Genomic DNA, 15,845 nt, shown 5'->3' with positions numbered 1-15,845 from the left:
AATTAGAACAGCAAAAATTACTACTGACTTTACAAAAATATAGGAAAGCATTATAAAGAGGTACTATATAAATCCCTTGTCATTTGCTGTATATGTCCGTAGAGATAAATGAAATAATAAATTCCTAGAAAGACACAAACTACCAAAACTGGCTCAAGAAGTAATAGAAATCTAAATAGATCTATATAACTGAAGAGACTGAGTTAGTAAGTTTAAAGTTACCCACAAAGAAAAGCCTAGGCCCAGATGCCTTACTTTAATTTAAAGAAAAATTGATCCCAACTCTTCACAAATTTTCCCAAACAGTAGAAGATTGCTCCTAACCTAATATTACACTGGTTTTAGTATAATGATAACATTGTATTTCAGGTTATTACAGGCACTTTTTTTAAACCAAACAACACTCTCAGTCTTACTCCTTTAAAAACAACAACAGCAACAAAACTTACTTCTTTTAGGCTAGGCTTTAGTAACAGTAAAATCCAAAGTGTTACTACCTGAGACTATTCACTATGCTTTTCTTCTGCTATTATACACACACACACACACACACACACACACATATACACACACCTATATATCAATATGGACTTCCTAGGTGGCTCAGTGGTAAAGAATCTGCCTGCCAATGCAGGAGCTGGTTCGATCCCTGGTTGGGAAGATTCCCTGGAGAAAAAAAATGGCAACCCACTCTACTATTCTTGTCTAGGAAATCCCATGGACAAAAGAGCCTGGCGGGCAACAGTCCATGGGGTCTCAAAAGACTCAGACATGACTTAGAGACTAAACAACAACATCTATCAATATACTCTTTTTTTCTTTATGTAAAAGTGATACATACACAGCTCATCAGAGTGGCTATTCCTACTTACAACAGGAAGGAAATAATTCTCTGATATGTTAAAGAGTGATTCATATATGAAAAAAAGATGACTTATATGACTGATGGGAAAGTCAACCAACTTTCATTCCTTTTCATGGTTAACAGAGGATAACAATTATATTCTGTAATGCAGAACAGAAAAATTAGTTGAAAAAAAATGTCCTATTAGACAAAAAGAAACTTTGTGAAAAGGACTATAGCCCTGTGATAAAGAGAATGATGTGTGGTTTTGAAGTCTGAATATTTTCTGTAGATAATGAGCCTCCTCCAACGTTTTCAATAATCAACTCCATTTCCAAGAATCTAAGATATTCTTGCCAACACTACACTGTATCAGACAAGGCATATATGCTTCATGAGATGTAATGATATGAAAATCACCAGCCTATACCTCAAAAATTCAAAACTTAAGAGTTCAGTGGGAGAAAATAGGGTTTGGGGTGAAAAGGCTCTTGTTTTAATCCACTGACTAGAATACATAGCAATTCTAAGGAATTTCAGAAAATATCTTTCTAGTCCACACTTAAATGGTACCATTTACTTGGGCACAAATATACTTTACGTTCTAATTTCTCAAAAACAAATCATTTATACTTAAATCCAATGTGTTAGCACAAAAGGTAAGAAATGGCCTTCACACAGGGTAAAAAATGCATTCAGGTAAGCCATATATTGTTATGTGTATTCTTTTGTGGAATTCATCAAGAAGAAAAAGCAACCCCTTCTAAGGGTACAAAGACTCATAAAGAGCTCACAAAATTAGAAAATTACCGCCTGTAGATCCCCACTTAAAAATGGATAAAAATACAAATTCCCAAAGAGCTTTCTTTTTAAAATTATTTATTTCTGGCTGTGCTGGATCTTCATTGCTGCTGGGGCTTTTCTCACGTTGAGGCGAGTGGGGGCTTCTCTCTGGTTGCAGTGCACACACTTCTCATTGCGGTGACTTCTCTTGTCACAGAGCACAGGTTCTAGAGTGGGCTTCAGTGGTTGCAGTATGCGGGCTCAGCAGTTGCATCTCCTGGGCTCTAGGGCATAGGTTCAGTAGTCGTGGCACACGGGCTTAGTTGCTCCACGGCACGTGGAATCTTCCCAGACCAGGGATGGAGCCCGTGTATCCTGCGTTGGCAGGTGGATTCTTTACCACCGAGCCACCAGTGTCAGTCACTCAGTCATGTCTGACTCTTTCAAACCCCATGGACTGTAGCCCACCAGGCTCCTTTGTCCATGAGATTCTCCGGGCAAGACTACTGGAGTGGGTTGCCATTCCCTTCCCAGGAATTGAAGCAGGTCTCCTGCATTGCAGGCAGATTCTTTACCATCTGAGTCACCAGGAAAGCCCCCCAAAAGCTTTAATGGCTTAATAAACTAAGAACATCGGTCTCTACAATTGACATGGTACAACATTAGCTGGCTCTCTTTTTATAGCTGTTTGGATGTGTTAGTAATTACTAGAGTCATTTAAGAAGCTTGGGTTAACTACCTGTATTAGAAAGAAGTACTTTTCCCTCAGGATTTAAACTTAGCATAAAATTTTTTAAAAATTCTATATCCACAGGTTATTGTCACCATACAGATGAGTTCTTTAAAGAAGAAGCTTGTCCAAGAGTCTCTCTCTAGGGTACATGACTATTGCTATCTACCCAGCTGACTGCAACAGAGAGAACAGGCCCCACTTCACAGAGTACTGTGAGGTGACAGACACTGTGTTGTGGCCCTTACTACCTAAGGCCTAAAGCTCAAAACAGCCTGCGAGGAAGGAAGACCTGTCCTGAAGATGTGGCCAAAGTAGATGAAATGATAAGGACATATTTAGAATAGGATTTTTCAGACAGTGCTACATAAACCTGTTTTGTCCTGGGATTCCTTGGTCTCTTTACTTGGGTTCTGTGTCCTATTTCTCAAGTAGAGTTTGGTTTTGAGAGTTCTTATCATTTAAGAATTTTTAAATTTCAAGTTTGTCTCTTTTCATCATTTCTGATCCATGACCAAATTATGGTCTGAAGTATTTCAGATACAAAACAGAAATGGTAACCAAAAGGATGTGAGAAGTAAGAAGAAAATAGGAGCTGAACACATTCCTGATCAGGCTGTTTGGTAAAGATTTAATGCAATACAAAGATAAGGAACCTGGGAGGAGGAAGAGCATGTTTGGTTAGAAGTTGAAATTCCATTTGATGGTGAATTTGAAGTATTCACCAATTTGAAGTATAATAAATATGTCTGCATATTGATGGAGAGGTCAGTTTGGAATAGGGAGACAAAACCAAACCAGAGAAACAGAAGAAGACAAAGATGAATGCAAAACATGAGCAAAATAGAAAAACAAAGCCATAGAGATCAGCACAACCAAAAGATGACTTTGAAGAGAGAAGTAAAAAAGTACTGATTTGGGTCAGTATAACCCAAGAAAAACAAATGAGGCACAAATAAATACCAGATATAAAAATAGGGAAATAACTACAGAAGCAGAAGTGATTTTTAAAATTATCAGACCTCCATGAATAATATCATACCAAAACATGAATACTTGAAGACACGGGAGAAAGGTCAGTTATTTATATTTTTGGTGTGATATTATTCATGGAGGTATCTTGTAATTTTAAAATTCACCTCTGTTTCTGTAGCTATTTCTCCTTGTTAGAGGAAAAATATAGAGTACATCTCTATAAACTTTAGAGTGGAAAAAATTTTTTAAATAAAAACTGCCAAAGATAGCTGAAAAGACTGATAAGTTAAACTATGCTAAAATTAATATTCTATTCATCACAACACACCATTAAGACAGTAAAAAGGCAATTCATAAAGTTGAAGAGATATTCACAATACATGTATCTGACAAAGGACTTATGTAGAATATATATTCAGAACTCCTACAAATTCATAAGAATGAAAGACAAACCCAACAGAACCCAACAGAAAAATGACAAAAGACTTAAAAAGAAATTTCACAAAAGAGGACATCCAACATGGCCAAGAAACATATGAAAAGGTGCTCATCTTCCTTAGTCATCAGGAAACTGCAAATTAAAACCACAGTGACATACCACTACACACCCACCAGAATGGCTAAAATTAAAAAGATGGAAAATGCCAATGGTTGGTGAGGATGTGGAGCAACCAAAACCTGCTGATGGAAGTGTAAGTTGACACAAGCACTTTGGAAGTTGTTTTGTAGTATCTATTAAAGCCACTCATATCCTGTGACCCAGCAATTCTACTCCTAGCAAATCTACTCCTACCAGAAATGTGTATATTTTACTAAAAAACATGTTCAGAATACTTGAAGAAGTGAAAAAATGTCTCACACTCCATGATTCCACATCTACAAAATAAAAAACAAGAGAAACTAACCTATTCTAATAGAAGCCAGGAGAGAGACTCTAATAGAACAGTGACTGCAAAGCAGGACTGAGTTTTCTCAGAGTGCTGTACTGTTGTGTTTCTTGACCTGGGAGCTGATTTCCATGTGTTTTCAGTAGGGCTGAAATAGGGTGAGGCAAGCAAGACGCCTAGGGAGCTGCACTGAAGGCGGCACTCTCTCCTACCTCCCATCCCAGTCCTTAGGTTCAGTTTGTGAATATTTATTGAGCTGTATCATTATGATATATGGGCTTCCCTGGTGGTACTAGTGGTAAAGAATGTGTCTGCCAATGCAGGAGACACAAAGAAATGCAGGTTTGATCCCTGGGTCGGCAAGATCCCCTGGAGGAGGACATGGCAACCCACTCCAGTATTCTTGCCTGGAGAATCCCATGGACAGAGTAGCCTGGTGGGCTAGAGTCCATGGGGTTGCAAAGAGTCAGATATGACTGAGCATTTGTGCAAGATATATATTATGACGTATGTTGTTTTCTGTATGTGTATTATACTTGGGTTTTAAAATGTAAAAGGAGTGTGGTCTACCTGACCCCACAAATAAAAATTAACTCCAAGTAGAATAAAAATTTAACTGTAAAAAAAAACCTTAAACTTTTATAACAAAACAAACGAAAGTATCATAAATGACCTCAGATAAGGAAGGATTTCTTAACATCCAAAAGCACGTTAGAGGAAAAGTTTGACTACGTTAAAATTAAGAACATCTCTTTAGCAAAAAGGAGCTTAAAGAAAGTGAAGAGATAAGCCACAAACCTAAAAAAAAATACTGTAACATAAATAATGGAAACAAGTTATTATTTAGGATATATATTTTTAAATCAATGAGGAAAAGATAAATAACCCAATAGAAAAATGCATAAAAGTCTTGAATAGTTACTTTATATACATAAAAAACCACAACAGCCAATACACATGAAAAGATGCTTAAGCTCATTAATAATCATGGAAATGCAAATCAAAATCAAATCATTTACATCCAGCGGTTAGGCAGAAACCATAAACATGGGTAATACCAAGTGTGGTCAAGGATGGCAAGCACCCCCTCCACTGGTGCCGGAGCACAGACTGGCACAACCATTTTGGAAAACAGTTTGTCACTACCTAAGAAAGCTGAGAATGTGCAAGCCCTAGGACTCTTGGGAACAGTCCTCTGAGACGCTCTTGCATGTGTACAAGGAGGTGTATACATGAATGTTTATAACAATTACAAAGAGAAAGAATGTCTATCAAGAGTACAATATCCTACAGCAGTGAAAACGAATGCACTCTAACTTAGGGCTATCCGTAACACTTGTACCCCGGTCATCAAGAACTTAATTATACTTACAGTGAGTATGAATAAACACTTAGAATATTTTTAAATGTTTAATATGCTCTTTTAAGATAAAGAAAATCCCAAATTTTCTAAGTTCATGGGTACTTTTTGTAAAAAGAAGTATATTATTGGGTTGGCCAGAGAGTTTGTTTGGGTTTTGCATAAGGTGCTATGGAAAAACCCAAACAAAATCTTTGGCCAACCCAACAGAAGGTCTATCTTTCCCTCCTAGCCATGGACAGTTTCATTTAACAAAGTCTATTTCCTTCTTGAACATAGTGCTTTTTTAGAATAAAGACTTGAGGTCAGGGGCTAGTTTTGTTTTTGTTTTTATACCCAGCACACTCCACTGGACGGTTATACTGTGATACGAGCTGTGCGGGAGCTGAAACACTCAGCTGGGTCTAACCAAAGCAGCAGAGGGGCACTGCGGCTTTGCCTTACCTCAGTGTTGCATTCCTCCTCCTCCTCATCGCAGTCGAGACCCTGATGCGCAATCTCCGTCGTGCCGCTCTCCTGGAAGAGGCTGCTCTCCAGATCAGACACTCTGGTGGCTTCGGTTGTGACTTTTACTTTCATGCTGTGAAAGCCAGTGGAGACCATTCCCACTTGAAGGTTTACAGGCTCTCCTTCGAACAACAGGAAGTGCGAGCTTAGTCCTTCTTTAAAGCCAGGGGGCTGGTAATCATTTGGGGTCACTGCAAAATGGAGAGGGCAGAAAACCAAGAAAACTGTGAGTTTCAGGAGAACAAGTCAGGTTAGTCTTTTATGTGTAACAACAGCCATCTCTTTCAAAGGCTTGCCAAAATCCTTCTGTTTATCCAAAATACTACTTCAGCACTAAAGAGGGGATTTGACTAGAGGTCTGCACCTACCTGCACTGTAGTAATGGAGTGTCATAGTCAGTATAACATCGTTAGGAAGGGGTCCAAGGTTCTGCATCAGCATGTACAGTTTGCGGATCAGCAGAACACTGGCTTTCTTAATATCTTCACTGTTCGTCCCACTTTCGAAGCTTGTGTTACTGCTGTAATCATGTAAGAAAACAGCACACTTTTCAATCACATATAATATTGAAAATGTATTTCAAAAAGAACAAAAATTTTTACTGTATGAGCAGATAAATATAAACTAAACACAGGACACTCTTGAGACTATTTTAGAATGTAAATCAAAGGAGTTATTGCACTTTTTGCAATGTATGTACAAAGGGGTTCTTAAGTAACAAGTTCCCTTAAGGCATTTTAAATGTGACCTGATTTTTTTTTTTTTTGATTTATAAATGACCACATAATTTAATACTGAGAACAATGGACTTGACATTTAATATTGGCTCTGTTGCTACCTAGCTGAATGACTCCGGTCAAGTCACTTAGACACACCAGGTCAGTTAGCTCCTTTGTGAGATAAGCTTACACGTTTCTACACCTCTCCAAATTAAATCGGTCGTCATCTCTGGCCTTTGTACCATCTGGGTATCTCTCAGAGGCATCCCTTTCTCACTCTTGCATGGATTATCACCATGACTGACTATTCTTCCTGTTTTCCTTCTTGTTCACACTGCAAAACATTCTCCACACCACTCTAATACGTATTCCTAAAAGGAAAATCCACTCGTGTCACTCAAGTCTTAAGTTTCTTATATTGTATCCATTACTTTTCATTGAAATTCGAGAACAGTGTGTGTACAATGGCCTTTCACCAGCCACACCCTCACCTCCACCTTCATCTGTAACTAGTCCCCGATTCCTTCTTACTCCCATGCGTTGTGTATGCTGTTCACTCTGCTTATACTGAGCTTTCCCACTTGTCTTCCTGACACCCGTGTGTCGTCTCTTCAGGAAGTCTTCTCTGGTCATGCCTACACCTCACCCCTGTGCCCTCTAGACTGAGTGGCTGCATTTTTCATCTCCACAGTACTAAGTTTGGTGCCCAACCCCAGTAAGTACTCAATAAACATTTGTTGTATTGAGTGAATGAGCAAATTGGGCTAAATTACCTTCCAACTCTAAACATTTTTTATTTCTCTCCAAAAACTTCCCCCCGATTAGTCTCACATTTGAGTAGTTTCCAGGAAGGACTATGACTACAATATATTTGTACAATGCCTTTCACGTAGTAAGTACGCAATACTGAAAAATAATCCTTAGTAACTGAACTACTAGAAGTAGTATGAATTCATAAAACAAACATTATTAAGTAAACACATTTGCTCCTTTTTCAGTTCTGAACAACTTAAAGTTTTGTCTGCCAGGATCTAGTCAGTTTGAAATAAGTAACCAGAGGGAAGGGTGATAGCCATGAAGTTCATGGGATCCTCCAGTATACATCATAGTCATGAAATTGTTTGATGTAAAATCATACTCAAGACTTCCTTGTACTGTTTTTTAAAAGGAAAATCATCTTTACTATGTAAGAGGTGATAAGGTAATTTTGTATTAAGTCACCCAAGCAAAGGCCCAGCTTTGGTCTAGTATGCATTACCTTCTCTTCCTGAGTAGCAGAAAGATTTGGCCATTTCTGTTATACTGCTCACCTCTAGATATATGCGCCTTCACGACAAAAGAGATTAATCTGGTTGTCAGTGGCACTTAGATTTGAATTTTAGAGAGCAAAAGGCAGCTGTTTTATGTAAGAGTATATATATGAAAAGCTCTGAACACTCTGTAAAGTATTATACAGATGTTAGCTAATGATGTTTAGTACCTTAATTCTTATTCCTAGAACCTACTTCCTCTTCACATCCTAGTGCTGTCTGGAAATTTTACAAGGGAGAGGATTATAAGGGTATGAATCTTGGAGAGAAATTGTAAAACTTGTAGTAAGTGATGAGACAGAGCTCATCGTATGGAAAATTGAGAATAAGGCCATATTTCTCTTCAGAGTCATTCCTTTCAGAGAGACTCATGCCTCTGAGGTGGAGCTCTCTGCCAGCCAGGGCTTTTCTCCATCCTCCACCCGCCCCACTTCTATTCCATCTCATTAGGAATACTCAGCTCTATCTGAATCCAAAAGCTGGGAGGGGAATGAAACATCTCCATGTGTACTGAGGACCTTCTGAAGCAACTGTCCTTGTCCTTGCTATTTAATCCACTAGTACACCTAAAACTTAAAATTTTAGACTTGATAGGAAAATGCAGTGCTTTCCAGTCTTTTCCATACAAGGATACAATATAGATGGTTGTATTCGTATGACATACGGGGGTAAGCAGATGAGAATATTTGTGTCTACAGGTAAAAAGAGCAGGGGCTTCGCCTATCCCAGTCCCCATCTGGCTGTTCTGAGGGTAGAAAGGATTGCTTTCTTGGCATAGCAGTTCAGAAGCTTTGGGTTAGTGGTTAGATAGAGCCTCACAGAGTTCTTCAATCAACACCACATGCACAGCCCCATCAATATTATTTCTACTGCTGGGCTACCCAGCAGCCACCGTAAAGACCACCACCATCACCACCGCGACCACTAGGTACCATTTACTGTGTGCTTCTTACCTGCCAGGAACTGGTAAAGCTTTACCCATGCATTATAATTTAACAATCACAGCACCCATATGAAGTAGATATTATTAATTCCACTGTGCAGATGAGAATGCTAACATCTGGGGAGGCTGAATATTCTGTACAAAATTATATGACCAGAAATGTCAGAGCTGGGGATCCAAGCTAGATCTTTCTGCCTTAAGAATTAGGACTCTTGACCACTAAACTTAACTGCCTTTCGACCTACTAATATCACCTACAAGGAGAAGAGGGAAAGAAGCAAAGGAAGCCTCTTCTCCCACCACCTTCATCCATGGATTTCAGAAATTTAAACAATTATTACATTCCCTTTTTATAATAGCAAGTTTTTTGTAAGATTATTGGGGAAGTTACAAGAAAGTGTAAGGCCTGTCTCTGGCCTCAAATTTCTTACATTTATTAAACAGATTCTACCTGTCAAAATCCATAGTGGCTCCTTCTTTTGTGTATTTGAATTTGAACTGGTATATCTCAGTCACTTTCTAGAAATATCAAAGGGAAGAAAGAAAGAAATTGCTTTCAGAAAATCTCTGCATTTTCTTATCTAGTAACAGGTGCTACTTATCAGGTGTTACAGGTGTTTTCTTATCTAGTAACAGTATACACCTTCACTGCTTCCCTTCTATACCTCCTACATACTTGTTTGTTTTATAGCATGACATTATTCAGGAGTGATATCTCCAGATAAAAAGATAACAGTTTTTCTCCTCCAAGCTAAAAATGACTTAGATGGCATAGTCTATTGTTACTGCTTTAAAGCTGGAGAAACTAAAGTCCAGAGTCAAGTGTCTGACCTGGCTTTGGTCAGTAACAGTGGAACCAGCTAAGAAACCATTCATTCATGGAACAGACATTTATTGAATGTCTACTTTGGGTCAGGCACTGGAGTCACTGTGGTGAACGTGACAGAAAAGGTCCCTGTTTTTCCGGAGTACACAGACTGTGGGAGAAATGGCCAGTAAATAAGTAAACAAACAACAATTTCAGGTAGTAATAAGTGCTGTAGACAATATGAAGCACAGCCTGTGACAGAGGACGGAAGGGCGAGGTGCTGACTGGGTTGGGAAGGGCCAAGGAAGCCCTCGCTAATGAGGTGATGTTTGAGCTGAGCCTCCTTGACAAGGGTCAGTCCTGCGCAGATGTGGGGGAAGGCGGGGCACCCCAGGCAGAAGAAACAGCGAGGCTAATGCTCTAGAGGAGGAAAGGAAGCCGCCTTCAGGATTACAGAGGAGGCCAAGTGGCTGATGATGAGTGAGCAAAGGGGAGAGTGTAGGAGATGAGGTTGTAGAGGAAATTGTGGTGCCTTGTAACTAAGAGGCTTGGACTTCATTCCAAGTAAACAGGAAGTGAATGGTGAGTGGTATTAAGCATGGGAGTGATTTGCAATTTTTAAAGATCACCTTGGCTATTTTAAGAGTTCAGAGAGGTGGGAACCATGAAATAATTAAGATGGTAGTAATTCAGGGAAGACTACAATGGCAGCAGGTAAACTAGAAAAATTTGAAAAAGAACCAGAGTCTGTGGTATCAGATCTTTTTTTTTTTTACTTTCGTGATCTTGCACTAAAAACTAGAAACCACTGCTATCTGCCAGCTATAAATAGAGACAAACATAAATAAATAAGCTAGAAATAGAGAGGGACAGATTTCCTCGTGAGAGATGTAGTCCATTTAAAATAAAATGATCGCCTAGCAGTTGAAGCTAACATTTGACCCAGATACACATACAGTTGACTCTTGAACAACACAGGTTTGAACCATGCAGGCCCACTTAAAAATGGATTTTTTTTCAATAGTAAATACTACAGCTGTATGTGATACATAATTGTTGAATCCAGAGGATGCAGAACCAAGGATACAGAGGAACTCTGTGCAAGGAGGGCCTGCCATGAATTATGCATGGCCTTCCACTGCATGGGGCCGCCACCCCAACCCCTTCGTTGCTAGATAGTCAACAGTAATCTACCCACAGAGCTGGAGAAGGTGCTGAAGACAGACAGGCAAAGGCTGTGAGTTTAAGTCAGAACACAAAAAAGACTTCCTTCATCGTTTCAGTGTTTTGTTCCTTGACAGTGTGGGAATGGGAATGTTAGATTGATGAGGAAAAAAATCACAACGTTCTTGTTACCTGTTTCTATCTGAGATTTGGTGTCCCATTAATCACAGTCAGCTGGTTCTGGGGATACTGGCTCATGCTGCTTACATTCTTAAAAGACTGATTTGTAATGGAGTTAATTTTAAGATAAAAAAAATTTTCTAGCAAAACAGTCTATGTGAGAAATCAAACCAAGATCAGAAGGCTGCTTTGTGAGTCCAGTAGGAGAGATGTATGAGACTGGAGGAGCCCACAGCAACAGGTTTTCTCCCAACAGGCTAGATACACAACACCCTTCTTCGTGGATGAGGGTGTAGCTGCCCTGTCAGGTAAACAGTGCCTGTTCTTCCTGCCCGCCCGTGTTTCCCAACCAGCTCTAGCTTTTTGATGCTCCAAGCTATCTTTTAATTGTATCAAGAGTAGATCCTGTAGTGGTTGATAAAAAGTTGACACTTTATTTGGTCTGTAGGGCAACTGATAAGAGTCATGTTTGTAATTGTTTTTCACTGTGTGTGTTAGTTGTGTCTGATTCTTTGCGACCCCAGGGACTGCAGCCCACCAGGCTACATGGAATCTCTAGCTCCATGGCATTCTCCAGGCAAGAATACTGGAGTGGGTAGCCATTCCCTTCTCCAGGGGATCTTCCTGACCCAGGGACTGAACCCAGGTCTCCTGCATTGCAGGCGGACTCTTTACCGTCTGAGCCACCAGGAAAGTCCAATTGTTTTACAGAAGATACTCATGCTTAATAACTTCAATCTGTGTCTGATTGATCAAAGAAGGTATATTTACAGCAGGCACTAGTCTCTTCTTAACACCTCATAAAACATTCTCCTGCTTTTCAGATTAATGTGTTGCCTAATAAAGATGAGCCTTTAAGCTGCTCACCAATGGTTTCTATTAATCATACTGAATGTATCCACATGGACCAGAGCAACAGCAACATATAGAGCCTTTCATTCTCCCTCCATGTTCCAACCCACTGGCAAGACTTTTCAGGCCTGTCTCCAAAGCGCATCCCCAGGCCATCTGGTTCTCTTCACCTCCATTCTCTTCACCCCATCCAAGCCAAGACCAGCTCTTTCCATCTGATCTGCTTGCTTCCAAACTATTCCTCCTCCTCCAAATTCATTCTCTGTTCTATGGCCAAAAAAAGTTTGGAAAATGCAAATCAGACCGTGTTGCTCCTTTGTTAATGGTTTCCCACTGCCCTCAGGATAAAATCCGGTTTACCTTGGTCCACTGGCCTGACTCATCTGTGCCCTGCCGACCTCTCTGACCTTCTCTTTTGCCTCTTCCTTCCACCCCACTCACCCAGTTCCAGGCCCAGGGCAGCCTCTCTTGTCCATGAAGATACCTTCCTGCCTTCAGGCCTTCACAAAACTGCCCTCTGGGGTATGCTGTCTCCAGTTGATGACAGTAATCATGATACTTGGGCACTTCCCTAAATGCTCTACATCTGCTCATTCTTACATAGCCAGACTGGGAGCAGGCATTACACCGTTACAGATGAAGCTAGTGAGCAGTAGAGCTGGGATCTGACTCTGGCGTCTGCAGTGTTAACTCCTGTATTGCTATGCCAGTCCCATGCTGTTGCCTTTCACGATCCTGCACAGGGCGGCTCTTCTGGCCACTTAGTCTCAGCTCAAACAGTGGCCCCTCAGGGAGACCTTCCAGGGACTGCTCTCCAATCTTTTTTCCTCCATTCCCACTTGGCACTCTCCAGCGTACCACCTTCTTTTATTTTCGTAGCCGTATGATGTAGCTGAAACTGTCGCTAACTTTTGTTTACTTGTTTATTGTTTACCCTCCTTCATAAGCTTAATGTAAGCTTCCAGACAGCAGGGACCTTGTCTATCCCATTAATTCCTGTGTGTCAGACACATAAGTGGAACCTAATTAATACCTGCTTAATGAATAGTCAGCCAGGATAGAGTTCACATTCAATTGGATTTCATCTTACAGAATTAAAAACGTCTCCAAAAGTATATTGTGGCTAGAAACAGGGACCATCTGTAGTTCAGTTCCTGCAATGATCTATTAAAAGTGGCGCTGACCACCTCTGGTAGTCACAAAGAAAACCGGATGGTGCAACGCTAAGAGCTGCGCTGTTGTGTCACCTGTGTCCGACTCTGCAACTCCATGGACTGCGGCATGCCATGCTTTCCTACCCTTCACTATCTCCTGGAGTTTGCTCAGATTTATGTCCATTGAGTTGGTGATGCCACCCAACCATCTCATCCTCTCATCCTCATCCAGCGAGCCGGCTCTTCACATCAGGTGGCCAGAGTATTGGAGTTCCAGCTTCAGCATCAGTCCTTCCAATGAATATTCAGGACTGATTTCCTTTAAGATTGACTGGTTGGATCTCCATGCAGTCCAAGGGACTCTCAAGAGCCTTCTCCAACACCACAATCTAAAGCATCAGTTCTCTGGCACTCAATCTTCTTTATGGTCCAACTCTCACATCCATACATGACTACTGGAAAAACCATAGCTTTGACCATACGGACCTTTGTTGGCAAAGTGATGTCTCTGCTTTTTATACTCTCTAGGTTTGTCACAGCTTTTCTTCCAAGGAACAAGTGTCTTTTATTCAAATACAGTAATTCTTTATGGGTCTATCATGTGTTAGGTCACACATCTCATTAATACCCTCACCCACTCTGTAGCATGAATCTGCAGAGGAGCTACACTGCCCTCTTCACTACTTTAGTTACTTTTGCCAGTTCATCTTTCTTGAGGTGGAGCAACCAGGACAAAACCTCAGGTGCAGAAGCACCACAGCTTTGTGCAATGCCCCCAACACTGCTGGTCTCTGGACAGAATAAGCACACTTGTTTAAGCCAGAGGTTCGCAACTGGTGTACCATGACAACTCTTCACAGGAGCACTGCAAATTTTAGTCCATGTGTAACATGCTTTTTTGCTTCAGGTAAATATTAATGTTGTTATTGTTTGTGCAATTCTGCTTAGGGGAGGCTATGCTTCTACCAATATGAGTTAAGAAACATGGTACCATATTAGATAAGACTGTTTATGTGAGAATGGTGTTTTGAGAGTATATAAAAGAGTGAGATCAAAGACATAAATAGTTCTCTCAGTGACTTGATGCTAAAGAGCAATCATGAAACAGTGTAACCCATGGATACTCTCAGGCTATGAGCATCGCTGTGCCATAGTTATACCATAATTATTGCTGAGATGTGTGGAGTCTTTTTGAGTCTTTTCATCCTCTTAAACATGCCACCAAATTATCTAGTAATCAAAAGTGTTCCATGAACACAGAGGTTAGGGATCATTGCTATAGGAAACAATATGTAAGAGTTCAGAATATTTTTTCTAGGTCATAAATGATGGCTCAGAACTTATCATATAATAAGCTGATTTTGCTTTCTAACTTTATTATATATATTGCCTACATCAAATTTCATTTAACAGTTTTCTTCCCACTCTGTAATATTTTTCTGTAGATAAGCCCAATTTTCTAAGCACAGTACTACCTCAAAAAGCCTCAAAAAATTTCAGACTCGGAGTTTCACATGCAGAAGAAAACTTAGTAATTTATTGCATGAAGGAAATGACCAATTTATTAACAATTTATTGGAGATCTTACTTTGGGAAACTTCTCTTCAAATGTACTGGAAAAAAAAACCTGAAAACTAAACTAAAGATAGAGATATACAGAGGTAGCTTAGGCACTGAGGAATTGTTACCCACCTGCATGCACCAGTTTTCTTCAGCCTTGCTCAAACAGCTATTTATAATCTTGCCAAAGAGTGGATAGTAAAGGCTAAAATAATGCTCAGCTTAGTTGTGAAGGTCACCATTTAGGCTAAATTCATAGGCTTAGGGAAAGAAAACTGAAAGCAAGGAAAGGGGAAGAAGAAAGAAAGCTGAGAGGAAAATAGAGGTCAGAATGAGAAGAAAGGAGGAAGGGCATCTCCTTCCATTCCTGTGCTGTGACCTCGGCTGCTGTTCAAAGCAGCACAGGTAACCACCGTGTACTCAGTACGATGACAGTCACTCTGGGGGATAAAAAGAAGACAAGGACCTTGTCCTCAAGAATTCACAGTCTGGCTAGGAAGATAAAGTAATCTATAGGAATCAAGAGTGTTGAATTGTGAGGTCCTGCTGGAAAAGGGAATTCAGAGAAGGAAGAACTTAGTGTGAACAAAATAATCAAAGAGGCTCTCATGGAAGTTTCAGATGAAGTTTCAGACACAAGTTGGCGTTGAGGATGAGTAGGATTCAATAAGCAAAGGGAAGAAATTTACAGAGAGAAGGAAAAAGGTAAAGCTTGGAAATCTATGAGAAGGTCAGAGGGGGAGAATTTAGTTAGTCTTTAAAAAAAAAAAGGTTTAGCGTGTTTATGCCCCAAAGACCACAAATAGAAAGGATTCAGCATTAGTCAAAATGAAAAGGAAATGCAGTCTTCATAAATCAGATTCTCACTGTTAAGGTGTTAGGGAATAGGCTTCAGTCCCACTCAGTGTTTTTCCCCAGTACTGCTAGGTAGTTTTTTTAAATTGCATAATAAAAAATTGGTGACATTTATAATAAAACACACAGAAAGAGCTCACTATGAGTTATTTTGCTCATTTGGTAGTCTAGTGACATAATCTATGGCCTCAACTCAGGTAAACATATTTAAATA

General features: G+C 40.0%; 1 protein-coding gene across 4 annotated transcripts in view; it reads right to left on the bottom strand.

Annotated features, from left to right (window-relative positions):
• HORMAD2 (HORMA domain containing 2) overlaps positions 1-15,845 on the bottom strand; it is a 67,142-nt gene that overhangs the window by 29,510 nt on the left and 21,787 nt on the right. For all 4 annotated transcript variants that reach the window (XM_086348688.1, XM_086348690.1, XM_086348689.1 and 1 more), the window contains 3 exons: positions 9,510-9,577; positions 6,455-6,606; positions 6,024-6,277 (listed from right to left, as the gene is read on the bottom strand). In XM_086348688.1, coding sequence (XP_086204814.1) covers positions 6,024-6,277; positions 6,455-6,606; positions 9,510-9,577 — 474 coding nt within the window. The remainder of the gene's footprint in view (positions 1-6,023; positions 6,278-6,454; positions 6,607-9,509; positions 9,578-15,845) is intronic.

The sequence above is a fragment of the Bos grunniens genome, chromosome 17 (assembly GCF_055505025.1).
Source record: "Bos grunniens cultivar Pamir isolate PY7600 chromosome 17, Bosgru_T2T1.0, whole genome shotgun sequence".
In the NCBI taxonomy this organism is placed as follows: domain Eukaryota; kingdom Metazoa; phylum Chordata; class Mammalia; order Artiodactyla; family Bovidae; genus Bos; species Bos grunniens.
This window is presented reverse-complemented; position numbering and strand designations above follow the sequence as displayed.